The sequence below is a fragment of the Giraffa tippelskirchi genome, chromosome 10 (assembly GCF_054371585.1).
Source record: "Giraffa tippelskirchi isolate mGirTip1 chromosome 10, T2T-mGirTip1v1.2.pri, whole genome shotgun sequence".
In the NCBI taxonomy this organism is placed as follows: domain Eukaryota; kingdom Metazoa; phylum Chordata; class Mammalia; order Artiodactyla; family Giraffidae; genus Giraffa; species Giraffa tippelskirchi.
Genome location: NC_137284.1, coordinates 96,499,715 through 96,517,068, shown reverse-complemented (window position 1 = coordinate 96,517,068; position 17,354 = coordinate 96,499,715). Strand labels below are relative to the sequence as shown.

General features: G+C 42.5%; 1 protein-coding gene across 3 annotated transcripts in view; it reads right to left on the bottom strand.

Annotated features, from left to right (window-relative positions):
* CTTNBP2 (cortactin binding protein 2) overlaps nucleotides 1–16,574 on the bottom strand; it is a 163,298-nt gene extending 146,724 nt beyond the window's left edge. For 2 of the 3 annotated variants that reach the window (XM_081537839.1, XM_081537838.1), the window contains exons 1-2: nucleotides 16,334–16,572; nucleotides 3,297–3,404 (exon numbers count right to left, since the gene is read on the bottom strand). In XM_081537839.1, coding sequence (XP_081393965.1) covers nucleotides 3,297–3,404; nucleotides 16,334–16,414 — 189 coding nt within the window. In that variant the 5' untranslated portion in view covers nucleotides 16,415–16,572. Of the gene's footprint in view, nucleotides 1–3,296; nucleotides 3,405–16,333 lie in introns of all 3 variants that reach the window. The other variant, XM_081537840.1, reaches the window with a different exon arrangement.
* Nucleotides 16,575–17,354: the final 780 nt, after the last annotated feature.

Here is a 17,354-nt window from a genome sequence, read left to right as displayed (position 1 = left end):
TCCGCTATTAAAAGAAAAGGCAACTAAAGGACACATCTGGACCCAAGTAAATATTTCACTAGTTTCACCAGGTCTAACAAATGCCCCCAAGGGAATAGCCAATCAGTAAATCACCAGAGTGAGTCTACAACAGGTATGTGAAAATGACATTATTACCTACTCCTAGAAATGCAACCATCTACACAAATCAATCACGATTCCCAATTTTAAAAAGTGACAAAAAACCTTAAGAATTTCCAAACACACCAAGTTTAAGAATGCCATGTTTTTAACCTGAAGTAAGTCACAATTTCTTTGGACTTTCTTTTTGTCTGAGTCTATATGTAAGAAAGACTGGTATCGGCCGGTGGTGCTCTACAGGCTAGTACCCGAGGAGGCATTTTTGAAATAGGTGAAAACAGTGTCACAGTGGGTGAGCACTTAGGAAGCACGGCTAGGGGCCTGCCACATATCCAGGAGCTGTCCCAAGTCCCCCACAACCTTCCCTCTGTTCATTCCTTTCACTAGAACCTTCAGGATGACTATCTGAGCCTACAAAGTATCTTGTTTCCACACATAAACAAGCTGTTTTAATTCAGCTTTAATGAGCACTAAATTATTCATGGTCAACTCCCATGTAAATGTGTGCTTTCGTTTGGAACTTTACCAAGTGTCATTCACTATTTCAGAGAAATCACCTTACCCACGGCAAATCTGTTCCCTGTATCCCAGTCAATGACATGGCAAGCCTGGATCAGGATTCTTTTGCAAGGACTGCATTCATGGCAATGTCATGAGAATAGGTGGGAACACCCATCTAATTTATCTTGTCTTCCAATATAGTCATGCAGCAGTTATACATGGAAACGAATAATATTTTATTATAAGTTACTTTCCTGTCATTTTATATCACAATTAGGGCAATGTATTGGCTATTTTTAACATAGCCTACTTATATACGCAATTTAGCATACATTTCATTGCAACACAGTAAAAGGGGAATACAAAGTATTTTATGAAAAATGAAAAACTGGGTCTGATAGATATGCAAACCCTGACCTAAAATACCATCTAAGGCTCCTTGCAGCTTCAGCACTCTTTGATTCTATGAAAAACTTACAGTTCGGCAAACCCTGATCATTAACAAGCCTTTACCTCTGCACAAGTTTGAAAGTACTGCAATTAAGTTAAAAAGATAAATACATGTGGTTGCTAAGATGACACATAAAAACACAAACTCCACTAAACACTCCAACATGGATGTAAGCAGAGGGAAATGCCTCAGTGCTGCTGCCTTTTACAGGTAAACAGAGAGGGACAAGGGGCTTCCCCGTTGGCTCAGTAGTAAAGAACCTGCCTGCAATGCAGGGGACACACATTCAAATCCCTGGGTCAAGAATATCCCATGGAGGAGGAAACGGCAACCCACTCCAGGATTCTTGCCTGGGAAATCCCACGGACAGAGGAGCCTGGTGGGCTACCATCCGTGGGGTTGCAGAAGAGTCAGACAGGACTGAGAGACTGAGCACGAGAGAGGGAGAGAAGGATCTAAGGGAGAACCGAAGCCTTCACATCCCTTTGGTCTCAAGAAGCTGCACAACTGGTCACCTGTAAAGGTGACTGTTACCTTATTCTCTCCTTGGGCTGAAAGTCACAGCCTTGAGTGATGAACTGCCTTAGCATTTCTCCCACAAAGTTCATTTAAGCAAATACACACTGGCAAACAATGCAAGACTCCTGAGAGTCCCTTGGACTGCAAGGGGATCAAACCAGTCAATCCTAAAGAAAATCAACCCTGAATAGTCACTGGAAGGACTGATGCTGAAGCTCCAATCCTTTGGCCACCTGATGTGAAGAGCTGACTCATTGGGAAAGACCCTGATGCTGGGAAAGATTGAGGGCAGGAGGAGAAGGGGACAACATAGGATGAGACGGTTGCATCGCATCACTGACACAATGGACATGAGTTTGAGCAAACTCTGGGAGATGGTGAAGGACAGGGAAGCCTGACGTGCTGCAGTCCACGGGGTTGTAAAGAGTTGGATGTGACTTAGCAACTGAACAACAACAAAACAATGCAAATATTCCAAATGTGGAACAGGATGGAAACCTCTCACTACTAAACTGTACACAGGTTTACTTAGCAAATCTTATCATTTAAAAATCAACACCCTCAACTCATCACTGGCATGAAGTTGCTGTAACCACAGTCCATTTTTTTCTGAGGCCATTATTCTCTGTCATCAGATTGAAGAATCATTATTATCCCCAGAAAAGCAATTTCCAGGCTGTGAAAATGACCTAAGTCATTATTTCAGGAACTATTGCCCCGTTCCCCACACAACTGGATTCTCAGCACATGCACTGTCTCCATTCTGTCCAACCATTCACCTCTCTTACCTCTTTCTCCACCATATTAGCACCCACATGAGGGAACACTGCTTTTACATTCCACAAAGTTTCACATGTTAAACTCCCTAAGACAAAGTTTAAGGAAATATCTCCTGGTGAAAAAAATACATCCATACTTCCTGTATAATAAATATATGCCTCTTGATTAAATGATCAAGAATCAGGAAACACCTGATTACATACAAAGTATTAAATATAAAACAGAAAAAAAAAAACCCTCAAGTTTGGCTTACAAGCCTAATCTTGGGAATAACTAATTAGAAAATTCTATATCAAGAAAGTTTAAAAACATTTTTTTAAGAAAACAAAACTTTGTTGAGGTATTCTAATATACTGAAAGATAATTCTTTGCAAATTATGAAAAGTTAAAAATTACTATAAGATCAGATGAAAAAAGTGACAAAACTAAAGATACATATGTATATATAAAGATTTAATTTTTAACTCAAGAGTTTCTGAAAATAAGAAATCATTTACAGCTTATATAGGAAGAAAAAACCCTCTACTACCAGCAATTTCTTTCATAAATGATTTGCTTAATTTTTCCTCACTGGCCTCACATACATGTAGGATACCAAGCTACCAATTTCCTGAAAACTTATGTCTTTAATTAAAGAAATATGGGAAATATAAAATGATTTCAGAAGCTACAGAGTTTTAATTCTCAAGTTCCTCAAATCAGACAGTTTAGAATCATTCTCTCTCTTTCAATGTCCATCCAACCTAAGGGTTTGTTTGGGCTTATCAAGGTTATGGGTGGGTATTCGGAAGGAGGGGCACATTTTAACCTGATGTAACATTTTAAAGCTACATGACTCAAAAATTAAGAAGCAGCAGCTTTGCCATTGGCCATCTGAGAAAAGAAAACGACACAAAAATGGGACTCAGCCCTAGAGGGTTCTTACCCGCAGGGCCTCGATGACGAGGTCTCTGGCCTCCAGCTCGCCTTCCATCACACTGAGGAGCATCCGAAGCTCTGACTTACTGAGGGTATCCACATCAAACTCTTTTTTCTGTAACACAAATTTAAAAAAAGGAAAAAGATTCATAAAGGTATGCAATGGGTCACATTTATCCCAGCAGACAATGTAGGTTCTGACCTTCTACAAGGAGGGATTTCCCTGGTGGCTCAGACAGTAAAGAATTTGCCTGCAATGTAGGAAGAGCTGGGTTCAAGCCCTGAGTCAGGAAGATCCCCTGGAAAAGGGCATGGCTACCCATTCCAATATTCTTGCCTGGAGAATTCCATGGACAGAGGAGCCTGGTGGGCTATGATTGAACGACTAACACTTTCACCTTTTATGAGGAGAGGTAAAAACCACACAGACAATATTCCATGTCTCTCACTAACAAGATCTATTTTCCCAGCCTGACTGCCCACCTGGCTTCAGGATCTCTTCAAATTATACCACACAAATTTAAAGTCCCTGGAGTCTGTATCAAAACAGGCCCAATCCGTGTTGGGGAGAAGTTATGAGGGTAGCAAAGAAAGGATGACTGTATTCCTAGAAGGGCCCCAGTGTAAAGGCTCCTGGGAGGTTATTATAAATTCCAGGACATCCAATAATAACAGGTCATGTTTATAGAACACTCTGTTGCAGAGGCCACCAGCTAGCAGCCTACAGCCAAATCTGGCCCACAGATGTGTGTTCCCTGGGCCACAAAGTGTTTTGTTTTCTCCAGTCAGCACTAAGAAAATCTCAAGATGTCACCAAAAAATCCAGATCACTGGCTTCTCCAAACTCAGATGACCGGGTAACCCCAGATTCACATTCCCACAGGGGAATAAGTCACAGAGTCAAGTAGCAGCTGCCCCTTCAGAAGGAACATGCTCTTTGCTAACCCCACAACCACACATGTTCACACACAGACACACACATGCACACACTCATGCAAGCAGGCAATGTGATTTTAAGAGGCCAGGCCTGCCACCTACATGGAGTCATCTGGGCTGCTGGTTGGGTGTTTCTGAAGGCCCCGCTATATGGTTATCAAATGCTTTCTTACACAATGCCTCTGACTTCCTGCCATTCCGTGAGGCCAGCTTGATAGGGAGCTGAGGCTGAAGTGAGGGAGTCTTCTTCCAGAGACCAGTTATCCCAGGAGGCGACAGCACCATGGCCCTGGGGGGTCATAATCCTCACCCACTGCCCACACAGCCCCGTGCTCTTCTCAACCTTTCCTCCTTGATGACTGCATCCCACTGACACACCATGGCTTCCCATTCTTTTGTTGCCAACTCTGCCCTCTTTCCTCACAACAGCTTTTACACGCAGGTCTCCTGACAGCCACCTCACAGATGAAGCTGAGAGAGGACAGGTTATCATGCTGACCGCAGGGCCTGGGTGAGTCCACAGCCCCAGCACCCTCCAAACATGCAGCCCACTGCTCCCTCCCGTCACAACTCATTTGACAAACCCAGTCATCATCCAAAGAACTCGTGAAGAAACAGATCTAACCTGTTAGATCTCTATCATTCCCTCTATTTTTCAAATTAGAAAACCGCAACTCAGGAGTCAGATAATGTACCCAGATCACACAACCAGGAAATGGCAAAACTGCAACCAAGTACTGTGATTTGTCTGCACCCTTTGCCAGCATGGTGCCAACATTCTAGAGACGAAAACAGTGCTGTTCTATCAATAAGCCAATGAGAACTAGTTTAGCAACTGTGTATCTGACACCCTACTATCGTTGAGATGACAAACAAGCAAACACAGCAAAGCCTGTACATGACTCCAGGGACTTCCAAACAGGTATGACCAGAACTGGTCACTTCTCAGTTGCAAAAGAACCTTCTGGAAGGAGATAATGGTATAAAGGGGAACAGAGACCAGAGCTAACTGGTTCTCTGAATAAGATTTTTAAAGGCTCGTATCCTTAAAATTGTTTCTTTTTGCACATACATCCAACAAAGCAGTTATTTGGAAAGGTAGGGGCTAAGGTTGGAAAAAGAAAAGAAAACCTGTAGCAAGCCTACAGGATGGGTAGTTCTGGGTGACCTCTGCTTGGAAGGTTAACTTAGAGATGTTCACCGTGAAAAATAAAATCCAATATATTAGGGCTCAAATTCTGCTCCCATTACTTAGTAGTGTCACTTAAGCTTTATAACCCAGTTATTCTCAAAATTCAAGCAAACGAATCACCTGGAGACTCTGTTAACACAGACCGCTGGGCTTCATCCTTGAAGTGTGATTCAGAAAGTCTGAGGTGGGGCTATGAATTTGCCTTTCTATGTGCTCTTGCTACTGCTGGTGATTTTGGTCCATGGACTACATTTGGAGAAGCATTCTGTAACTTATCTGAGTCTGTTTTCTCATCGGTGTAACAGAAATCCTAACATCTATCCCGCAAAGTTCTTGTGAGGATTAAACAGGAATGTATCAATGACATGCATCCCCACGTTCACAGCAGCACTACTCACAATAGCTAAGACATGGAAACAACCTAAATGTCCATCAACAGATGAACGGATAAAGAAGATATGGTACATATGTATACAATGGAATATTACTTAGCCATAGAATAGAATGAAATAATACCAGCTGTAGCAATATGGATGCAACCAGATTATTCTACTAAGTGAAGTCAGTCACACTAAGAGAAAGACAAACACCATGTGAGATCACTTATACATGGAATCCGAAATATGACACAAATGAACCTATCTACACAGCAGAAACAGACTCACAGGCTTACAGACTTGAGGTTGCCAAGAGAGAATGGTGTGGGGAAAGATGGAGTGGGAGTTTGGGATTAGCAGATGTAAACAGTTACATATAGAACAGATAAACAACAAGGTCCTACTGTATAGCAGAGAGAACTATATTCAATATCCTATGAAAAAGCACAATAGAAAAGAATATTAAAAAGACTGTATACATATGTATACAACATGCGTACATATTATGTGTGTGTGTGTGTATATATATATATACACACACACACACATATATATAGGCTTCCCTGGTGACTCAGATGGTAAAGAATTCGCCTGCAATGCAGAAGACCTGGGTTCAATCCCTGGGTCAGGTGGGAAGATCCCCTGGAGGAGGGAATGGCAACCTGGAGAATCCCCATGGACAGGGGAGCCTAGCAGGCTACAGTCCATGGGGTTGCAAGGAGTTGAACACAACTGAGTGGCTAACACACACACATTTGTGTGTGTGTGTGTGTGTGTGTGTGTGTGTATGTATAACAGAATCACTTTGCTGTACAGTAGAAATTAACTAAACTTCAATTTAAAATAAGAATGTATCAATGAAGTAAGTGCTAAATAAAGGCAGGTGATTGTTATTATTATTAAAGTTGAGAGCTCCCAGATGTTTTAAAAGGGAGGAGTGGGATATTGGCTATAAGCCTATTTCTTTGACCAGCCCAAGTCCAATAAACTCAGTTTATTGACTATGATGAGAGACAGACTCGTTTATGCTGGTTTTTCCCACTGAGATGGGAAAGTAAGCTGCAATTATTATGTGCTTTAGAGGGTAATGTTTTATTAATGCTGCTGGTGGTTCTAAAGATTTTAATTAATTGTATATTTTATTGTCCTTGTTTCCCCGAAGCTTCATAAGCAAAGCACTCCACTTTAAAAACTAACAAATTATGAAAGACATTGCCACGATTTGATTCACATTAGAGTCAGAAGAGCTTGCCCTGGTTCCAACATCATCAACATCACAACATGTGACCTGCAACCAACACGTCTATTCTTTTTAATGTATTACCATCAATAAAAAGGAAAAGTCACTAAAGAAACAATGTTACAAGGACTCTTGCTGAACAATAAATTGTTACAGAGAATGTTAAAAAAAAATCTGTCTTAATTCATTAAGTGATGCATTATTTTAAACATAGTGCATCTATCTGCCTGCTTCTCTGTCCTCTACCTCTCACCCTTGCTTCCAGACTGAAGGCACTTCTAATTTGTGGCCTTCAACAATAAAGATATTATAAGAATATTTTCAAATGGTCATTCTCCAATACCTGCTGTTTTCACCTCCTAAACTGGCAAAATAAGAGTAAAAGAAAGTATATTAAATTATGTTATAGGTCTTAGACTGGGTATTTTACAAACAAATTCAAAGAATTTTGGTATTTTTAGAAAAATAAGCCCAGAATCAAAAAAATCTCATTAAAAACTCTATTATTGTCTTATAGGAGGTGTCATTTATCTGACCTGACACATCTATAGTACAAAAGTACTTAGATACAGAAAAAGCAATTATTAAAGTCTCCTGGTTTAAGAGTAAAATGATCATTTTAAATTGTACTTTAAACTACTTTGAGGTGTGATTGACATTAAAAAAAATGCTGTACATATTTAATATATACAATTTGATGAGTTTGTAGGTAAGTAAACACCCATGAAACCTTCATCACAATCTATGCCATAAACAAATCTATCACCTACAAAAGATTCCTCTCATCCTCTGTACTATTTTTTTTGTGATAAATCATGTAATATTTGAAAAGACTACCTTGAAAACCTAATTTTCAAAAGAAGATTCAAGACAGGATAGATCTAAATGCCCACACTCACATAAAAAAATCAGGATCTACATAAAGGTCCCTAAGCAAACATGATATCCATGCCCTTGCCACCCAAAAACCAAAGCAGACATGTTCAGAGACTAAACTTTATTACTACTGCAATAGCTTTTCCTAATTAACAGGGAAAAATTCAAATCTCATTTTTTTTTTAATGATGGCAAGGCACTCAGACAGGAAAAGAAGAAAAAAATCTGGTATATTTCAACTCCACAGGCCACTCTCCTGCCTACCATGTTTGATGTTTGCCAGAAAAAGGACTCTAGGAAAAGCACTTCTTAACACCTAGTTTAGAAAATCCGGCACAGGCAGCCTAAACTAATCCAGAGGTCTGGTCATCAGATACAAAGATTTCTTTGGGACATATATACATGGAAGAGGAGACACAACCTCAAACTCTTACTGTTCAACACTAAAGTCTGCAACACCTTAATTTATCCGGGGCAGGTGTGGGACAGCATTCTCCTGAATATTCTGCTACAAGCTCCCAGAGAGAGAGGAAAAAGGAGAAAGATGATAAAATAGAAGCTGGCTGAACTGTCATCTTAAATTGCCAGAACTGAACACTGGCCAATACCAAGTTTCCTCCGCTACCACTCTTCCCACACTCTTCCTGAAAGAAAAAATTTAAAATACTTTGTTTACATAGGAAATTCAAACTTAGTCATTCAGTCGTGTCCTACTCTTTACAAGACCCATTGGACTGTAACTCGCCAGGCTCCTCTGTCCATGGGGAGTCTCCAGGGAAAAATACTGGAGCGGGTTGCCATTCCCTTCTCCAGGGGATCTTCCCAATCCAGGGATGGAATCCACATCTCCTGTGTCTCTTGCTTTGCAGGCAGATTCTCAACCCGCTGAGCCACAAAAGGGCCAGAAGACCCTTTAGGAATTAATGGGGTCAGCACATTGATAGGTACCAAAAGAGCCTGTAGGAGTTATTATGATTATGAGCCGCAGTGGCAGAAGTACCCCTCAGATCTTTGCCCATATGCATCAGCTATGGTGATAATCTAGTGACCATATACAAAGCCAAACATGCACTCTGGCTCTTCTCAGACACCAAGAGCATCTCCATTTCAAATCTAGTGGGTTGTGCCTACATTTGATCAATGAATTTACAAGGGAGGGAGGAGGGGTGTCTGAGAAAGCAGATGGACTGAAAGAACGTTACCTCATTTCTTTGGATCTCAGGTTTCTCAGCAGTAAAATGAGAAAGCTGTACTAAGTGATCTCTGAAATCTCTTCCAGCCCCCAAATGTCCTCATTTCACATACCATCAGAGTAACTGGATTATTGGGCTGAGGAAATTTAGGTCATTCCCTGAAGCCTTTGAGAAATATTTGAAGGAAAATTGATTTTTACTTAGAAGGTACAGAAATACGTTTTCCTCCCAGTTTAATAGTGGGCTTCCCTTGTGGTTCAGCTGGTAAAGAATCCGCCTGCAATGCGGGAGACCTGGGTTTGATCCCTGGGTTGGGAAGATCCCCTGGAGAAGGGAAAGGCTACCCACTCCAGTATTCAGGCCTGGAGAATTCCATGGACTGTATAGCCCACGGGGTCGCAAAGAGTCGGACACAACTGAGTGTGAGTGACCTTCACTTTCACTAATAATTAATAATGCATTTAGAACTTTTTGTGTAAGCAAGATTTATGCTTTGGGAATGAATTTAAAAGGTTGTAAAGAAGAGGAAAGCAATGAAACTCATATTGAGACTTCAAGGAGAAAAATCAAAATTTGAAAACTATCATTAACATGGAAAAATTAAATCCAGTGTAAAGAACATTTACACTCTTTTTTAAATGTGTAGCCAATTATAAGGATTTTCATGATGACAAGTACATGTGTTCATGGTCTAAAACTGTATCTCTGCAGTATGTCTTGCTTTGAGATTATTCCTTCTGATTTCTTTCTACAGGGATGTAAGAGTATTCCGGACCCGAGTTGCACACTTCTGATCTTGTTCTTCCTAGTCCTCCTTTCTCCTCTAATTTATCTGAATCCCATTTTCTTCAGGCCATAGCTCAAATCTCCCTTCCTTATGTCTTTTCAGACTCAGAAGTCTCTCACTCTCAATTCAGTCTTAAGAGTCTGTTCTGTTAGTTTATTTACAAGTAATCATGCCCTGCTTTGTGTGTGTCTTCACTGTTTTATACTTACTTATCCATATTAACTCTCCATTTTCTCACCTCTACTAGATGTGTCAGGACAGCAAGAGCAATTACATCTTTGAATGATTTTACCTAACATACATGCCTCCCACTTTTGGTATGAAAATGCCTCTTTTGCTCAGTATAAAAAACACAAAGCATGTAAAATGACATGTTAACAGATACACCAATCTTAGTAAGACACAACGTGATGGCCCACTCTAGGGGCAACTAAGTAACTGACAGGTCATTTTCATTTATTTTTCAAAAATCGTTTACAGTAGCCTAAAGTAGGGCAACTTGGCGTGCGCCTTTAAAGCCACATGCTGAGAACTTGGGCTCAGCTCTCCATGGCCATGCACCTCAAATCAACCATGCCGCCGGGGGTCTGCCATACAAGACAAGCAACTCCGTGTACTAGAAGGAAGTAAAACCAACAAGTAAACAGACTGTCAGGAAGGAAACCTGGTAATGGATGTAATTAATTTTAAGTAGGAGAAAAGGGGAATGAAAAGCACAAATATGGCTCAGCCAGGGGCAGCAGCATTTCGTAATTAAGCACGGTTACCTCCCTTCCCTTTTCCCCTTTTCACAACTCCTCTAACCTCTATTTTAACTCTGGAAAAGAAGGACCACATCTCAGATAAAACAAACATCTATTTCCATCGTAACTCAGTTTTTTTTTCAATATTAACACCACCTCACATGGGACATGGATCATTTTCACATGTGAGCTGGCACCCAGATCCAGTAACTGTTCTTTATAAAGCTTAGAATGCATGGAAGACTATCACTTTGATTATCTGTAGGTAGCAAATATCACCACACTGATTTTTAAGTGAAGAGCTAAGCCATGGACAACTAAATGAACCTTCTTACAGTTACAAAGCCCTTCTGTAGAAGAACTCAGGCCTTTGGCGTCACCTTGCTGCCTTTTCAGTGAAATATAAAAATGTCAGAATCAAATCATTTGCAAACAAGTATCCATTCCATGTAGCAATGTTAACTTGGCTTCACTGCACTTACTACAATAACATTTTAAATTCATGTTCAACCTATTTGGTTATTTATTAAAAATTTATTTCAAGAGAACAATTTTTTTCCTCCTGCATTGGCAGGTGGGTTCTTTACCACTAGTGCCACCCAGGAAGCCCCATTTTTTTTTCTAAAATCGAGATTTATACATGGATGGGACCACACTGTGCACAGCATTAATAATATGATGCTGTTATTTTTGTGCAAGTTATTTTAACAAAGTAAAATTTTAAAAATCCTCTGCTATCAATGTCATCATCATCTCTCTTGTAACTGTTCTCCATTTCTTTACCTACTCGTCAAAGACAAGTTTCCTTTTCCACATAAGTCCTGTAAAGGAGCTCCAACAGAGACTACAACCAAGTGTATTCAAAGAAAAGCCACCTTCTAAAGCAATGCTCAGATGTGCTTAGGTGGTAAAGTATGCAGGGGAAGAAGGGAGAGAAACTGGCACCATCCTTCCTGGGCACATTCAAATTTGAATTCTAGTCCCACTCTTGTGGACATCTGCAGACAATTCCAAATGTCCTTCCTGCCCAATCTTTCCTTCTACTCCCTTTTCCTGTTTCCAAGATTTCCAGCATCTCTCTTGACCCCTTCTCAACCATCCTCCCCCTCCACACCCTAGTGGGCGATTTGGCCTTGATTCTATTATTAGAAGAATTCAGGAAGGAAGGGGTGCAGTTTCCATCCCTCCACCACCACATCCCCAGCCTCAATCATTGTCCTGGTGAGGGAAAATCTAAAGGGAAAACTAGCCATGTTGGAAATTTAATTAAAAAAAAAATCTGTAAAGCAGCTGAAATATCATTGAGAAAAGCAGTTTAGAAGAAAACAATATAAAATGAAAACCAACAACCACAAGAATCAGAAGAAGAAACAAGAAGAGATCTATAACATCTATAATTACTACAAATCACAGGCCAACAGCTTCATCACAACCTGGTAACACGTGAAGTAAAATTTCTAGTGAGCCCATCAACATTAAGGATTATGACCCAGGCTCTTGAGGAGTGTTCACTTTCTTTATTCAATAAATATTGGTGGAATATCTATCATGTACCACGTAGTCATGTATGGATGTGAGAGTTGGACCATATAGAATGCTGAGTGCTGAAGAATTGATGCTTTCAAACTGTGGTGCTGGAGAAGACTCTTGAGGATCCCTTGGGCAGCAAGGAGATAAAACCAGTCAATCCTAAAGGAAATCAACCCTGAATATTCATTCATCGGAAGGACTGATGCTGAAGTTCTAATACTTTGGCTACCTGATGCTAAGAGCCAACTCATTGGAAAAGACACTGATGCTGGGAAAGATTGAAGGCAGGAGGAGAAGCGGATGACAGAGGATGAGATGGTTGGATGGCATCACCGACTCAATGGACATGAGTTATGAGCAAACTCCGGGAGACAGTGAAGGACAGAGAAGCCTGGTGTGCTTCAGTCCATGAGGCCACAAAGAGACAAAACTGAGCGACTGAACAACAACAACAATCTACCATGTGCCTGGAACTGTACTAAGAAACCTCTGCTTTCACAAACAAAATCCACACTGCTCTTCTTGAGGAAGGAGGCTGCTCTCTCCCAGTGAAAGCCTTACTGTCCATATGATCAACAGCAGATATCTGTATATGGCTAAGTACTAAGTCTGTGAAACTCTTCTCACCTCATAAAGTTATGTGAAGCACAAGAGGATAAGACCAAGTGGGAATCTAGGCATGGATTCAATCATAGAAGAGGACAAATATTTTTCTCTTAACTAAGTTACTCCTGTGAGAAATGTAACAATGATGACAACAACAATAATGAAGTCCAAAAAACAGATGCAAATAGAAATATACAACCTTTTTAAGAAGAAACAAAGCAGCATTATGATAAAATCACATATATTCTTACTTGGGGAATATTTTTGTACGTTTTTTTCAACTTCTAAGTGGTTTTTCTAAAGCACATAGTTGAGAAACCTCTATGCTCATCTTCGTCCCAAGCCTTCTCTCAAGGAATTCTGGAAACCAGTCACAGTTGCACATTGCTACCTGCAGTCTCCCTGTCCAAGTCCTCCACCCTTCTGTGGAATGCTTCCAGACCTTTCCACCAGGAATCCTCCCTGTGACTCTTTCCCCAGGTTCTTGCTGCAGTTTTTTTTGTGCCTCTCATGACCCCACGGTCTTTGATTTGATTCCTTGGTGCCTGTGAGTTTCTACCACTGCAATGTTTTACTTTAGAACAGCAAAGATGTTACAATATCTCCATCTCTGTATGTGGTTGGTAATGTGTGTTAAATCCAGAAAATCTTGTTACCTAAATTACCTTGAAATTCTCAAAACTCTATAGCTGCCACATAACTATAATTTTTAAAGAAAGCTTAGCAAAGTTAGCTTTAAAAAGTTCTTCCTATTGGGTTTATATTCAATATTGTCACCTGGGAACACAATTTTCAAGGTGCTAGCTGTTAATTTATTTAACATCACTATTGCGCATTCTTAACAAAATCATTGTCCAAGTTTTTTCTTGTCGCTATCACCATGACAACAAAATTTTGTATATTAACTGCTCCAGAAAGGCCTAGAAGAACAAGAATGTTGGTCCAGTTCCCAAACATAGCTCTAAAAAGATCTGTGTTTTCCTTTTACTCTTAAATTCTTCGGTGACAGTTAAAGGCAGGAAGATTTCTGTCTTCCATACTGCCTTATCCATTAGGAGTTAGTTTCAAAGTAGAAATAGCAATATAGTCGAAGAGTCATCACATTTGGCTAAGACACTGAAAATAATCCAGGTCTCCAGCATGGTTCACAGCAAACATTATTAATATGATCCTACTGAAAAATGTAGTTGTTACCTTAGCCTTATACTTTAGATGCTTTCAGGATTTAAACAGCTAAGAACAAGGACCACAACTAAATTTAAAACACTCCACTGAAATCATATTAAGCTGAAAACTATAAATTAAACTTGTCTCTAAGCAACAATCTAAATAGTCAAAACTTAATGAAAACATTCACTTTCAAAAATAGCCTACCGCTTTGGGTCTCTGTTGGCTCATTACTGCCAAATATACATGTAAAATGCATAATATGTAAACCAACTTGAAATAAATTTCAAAAATTCAAAAAAGAATTATCCACTAAAATAATTAAGTCCTCAGTTGCCATAAACCTAAAATGCATAATCATGCCTTTAAACTTTAATCATTAGACTAGAGGCAATTATAATGACAAATATTCTTTAACCTAGCTTTTCTTTAATTAAAAAATCAGTCTATAGATCAAGAGGCTGCTATAGGCAGGTTGTACTTAACTTCAAAGTCAAATGCCCAGTTTACCACATATGAAGCCATCATTAAAATTGCACTAAATACCAAACATTTTTAAAATATTAGATTAAGAATTCTTATTGCATCTCCTCAGAACCCTGTAGGAGTCTATGGAAATAACAAAGGAGTTTCACTTTCACAGGCTTTTCATGGCTATTCTAATTCACCAGGATGAAATGATCAAACCTCTACCTCTAAGCAGTTAAAATACCAGACTCCTGAAAATTTAAACAGCAGAAAGGGAACATTGACCTTCCTAACACAAAAATCTGCTTGTGTCTAAAGCTCTGTTTGTAATCTAACCAAATAAAACCATAGGACGCTACTGACCATAATTCAGCTGTTTTTGTTTGGTTTAATTATTTGATGATTAAAATACTGAGTGTATAGAAAGAAACCCATTTTAAGTCAATTAAGCAAACAAATTCAACCTTTCTGGGAAACAAGAAACACAGCTCTTTCTTTTCCCTCACTCCCCTCCCCTTACCGCTTGGGGATGAAGGTACCCAATCATTTCAACTTTTCAGAGAGGTTTGTTGTCTTAATAGCTAGCTTCTTTACAGCACCTTACACAGGGGAACTGATTTCCTGCACCACAAGTAGGTAGGTTTCATATGAAATCTTAAGACTTTTTCTACGTAAAGAATGAGCCATCAATTTCCCTAAAAGTTTCAAATCAAAACTTGCCAGTTTCACAAGTGGGAAACAGCAGCCCTCCGCCTCAGCGTTTCCTCTCTGCCTGTTTCTCTTTTCCTTCCCAGGCTCAGCTCTTCACCTGGCCAAGTAGCTTTCCTCCACATCTCTCCTTCACCTCTCCAGAAAGCCATATCTCCAAAGAGAGGGGTAGGAAGTTAAAGCAGCCCTGGATATTCACACCTGGCCATGACCCCCGCTACTCCTTCACCGACACTGGTCAGGTCACGGGTGGGAAAAACGCCAGGGCGTCCATGCTTGGCTCATGGGATCCCGCCAAGGTTGGAAGACGCTCCCAGAGCTGCCTTTCTTTGCGGATCCTTGCAGCTCCTCCCGAGCTGTTATCCCTAGCCCCCAAAACATACGCAGGTATTGTGCGACCAGCCTTCCCCCAAGGTAGGGGCTGGAAACTAACCGTTGAGCCTCTGTGCACTGGGTATTCTGGGGGTGAAAGGAGGGACCAGCAATAGATGGAAGCTCATTTGGCTTCTAGATCCCTGCGAAGAACAATGTGTTGATACCAGGTGCTGCGCCTCAAACCCGCCGGGGTCTTGGGAAGAACAAGGACATCTCGCCCGCCTCAACCCCAACCATCACCAAGTGATGGGGCAGCAGGCAGCTAGGACCCAAGCGCCCGCGCTCAGCGGCAGCAGCGCCCACAGCTGGGCATGGGGCCCGCTCCCAAGGGGCCTCAGGCACGGAAATACACGCAACACACACACACACACACCCTACACATACACACACACAATGGGCATCCCGACACCGGATCGGCGCCGACCCACCTCCCCCACGCCGCTTTCCGGGTCCGCGGAGAGGTGCCAGGCACCCCCGAGACACGCGTCCACAACCACGCGAGCAGCCAGAGGCGAACAATAGGGGGTCAAGTTCGCCAGGAAACACACCCCAGCCCGCGCCCCTGGCCAAACCCGACCACGGCAGAGGGGGCGCGTGCAGGGGCCGTACAGGACGCACGCGTGGAGCCCGGAGAACCGGGCGGACCGGGGTTGCTACCCGGTGAGGCGCGCAGAGGACAAACGAGATCCCCAGACCAGGCGACCGCCTCGCCCCGGCCTCTGGGCATGAGGCGACCCAGTGGAGGGGGCACTGCGAGGAGAGGGCACCGGGAAGCGCCCGGGCGTGCGGAGCGCCCCGGGGGGCGCCCAGCCCGGCATCGCGTGCCCACCCTGGGACCTCGATTACCGCCGCCACCGCCGGGGCCCCGGCCGCGTCCTCCGGGGCGCGGGAGAAGTCGGGCTCGCAGCTCGCGCCGTCCGTCGCCATCTTCCTGCTCTAGGGGATCCGAAGGCGAGCTCGGAGCCGCGGCTCCAGGTTCAGCCCTCCCGGCGCAGGCGGCGCTTAACCCGCGGCGGTCCGGGGACGCGGGCGCTCGCAGCCGGGCCGCCGCTGCCGCCGCCGCCGCCGCGCTCCCTCCACCCCTAGCCTCCGCCCCCGCCGCCTTAACCCGCTGCGCGCCGGCGCGCCGCCGGGTCCCCGCCCCGCCGTGCGCTCAGCTGCCGCCAGCCATCCGCCAGCTCGTCGAGGTACGAGCACTGGGCACATACCCAGGCCGGGTTAAGGCCCCGAGCGCAAATAGGAGAATTAAAGCCACAGGGCGAGGTGAAGGAAAAGAGAGAGGCCAGGATCTGATTCTCCTGACACGGCCCCACGGAGGTGGCGGTGCAAAGACATACGGGTTAAATGTCCGGCTTCCCGAATCCGAATTCTCTATTAGAGCAAGGAAAGTCCTTCTCTTCAGTTCCCTCAAGCCCACGTCTAGAAATCACATAAGGCACTTTTTTCATTTTTTCTTTAAAAATTTCCCCCCCCCCCCAACACTGCCGCCAGGACGTTTTTACCCAATTGGTTTATATGCTTGCCTTTGTTGGATTATCCTTCTCCAAAACCGTCAAATTCCCGATCAAAATGTCTGCTACTACCGTTTATTGCATTACCGGGCCCCTCAGCTGTACCTTTCTATACAATCTCTTTCTAAAAAGGTGAAAGCAGGCTAACCAAGAAATGTTGTGTCATTGCTTGTAAAAGAGCTCTCTACTCTTAAGAGAATTTAAAATAATTATCCCTATGTAGTGGGGACACGTAGGGCTTCCCAAGTGCCTCAGTGGTAAAGAATCTGCCTGTCAATGGAACCACCGGAGAGGTGGGTTTGACCCACTGCATTGGGAGGATCCCCTGGAGAAGGAAATGGCCACCTGCTCCAGTA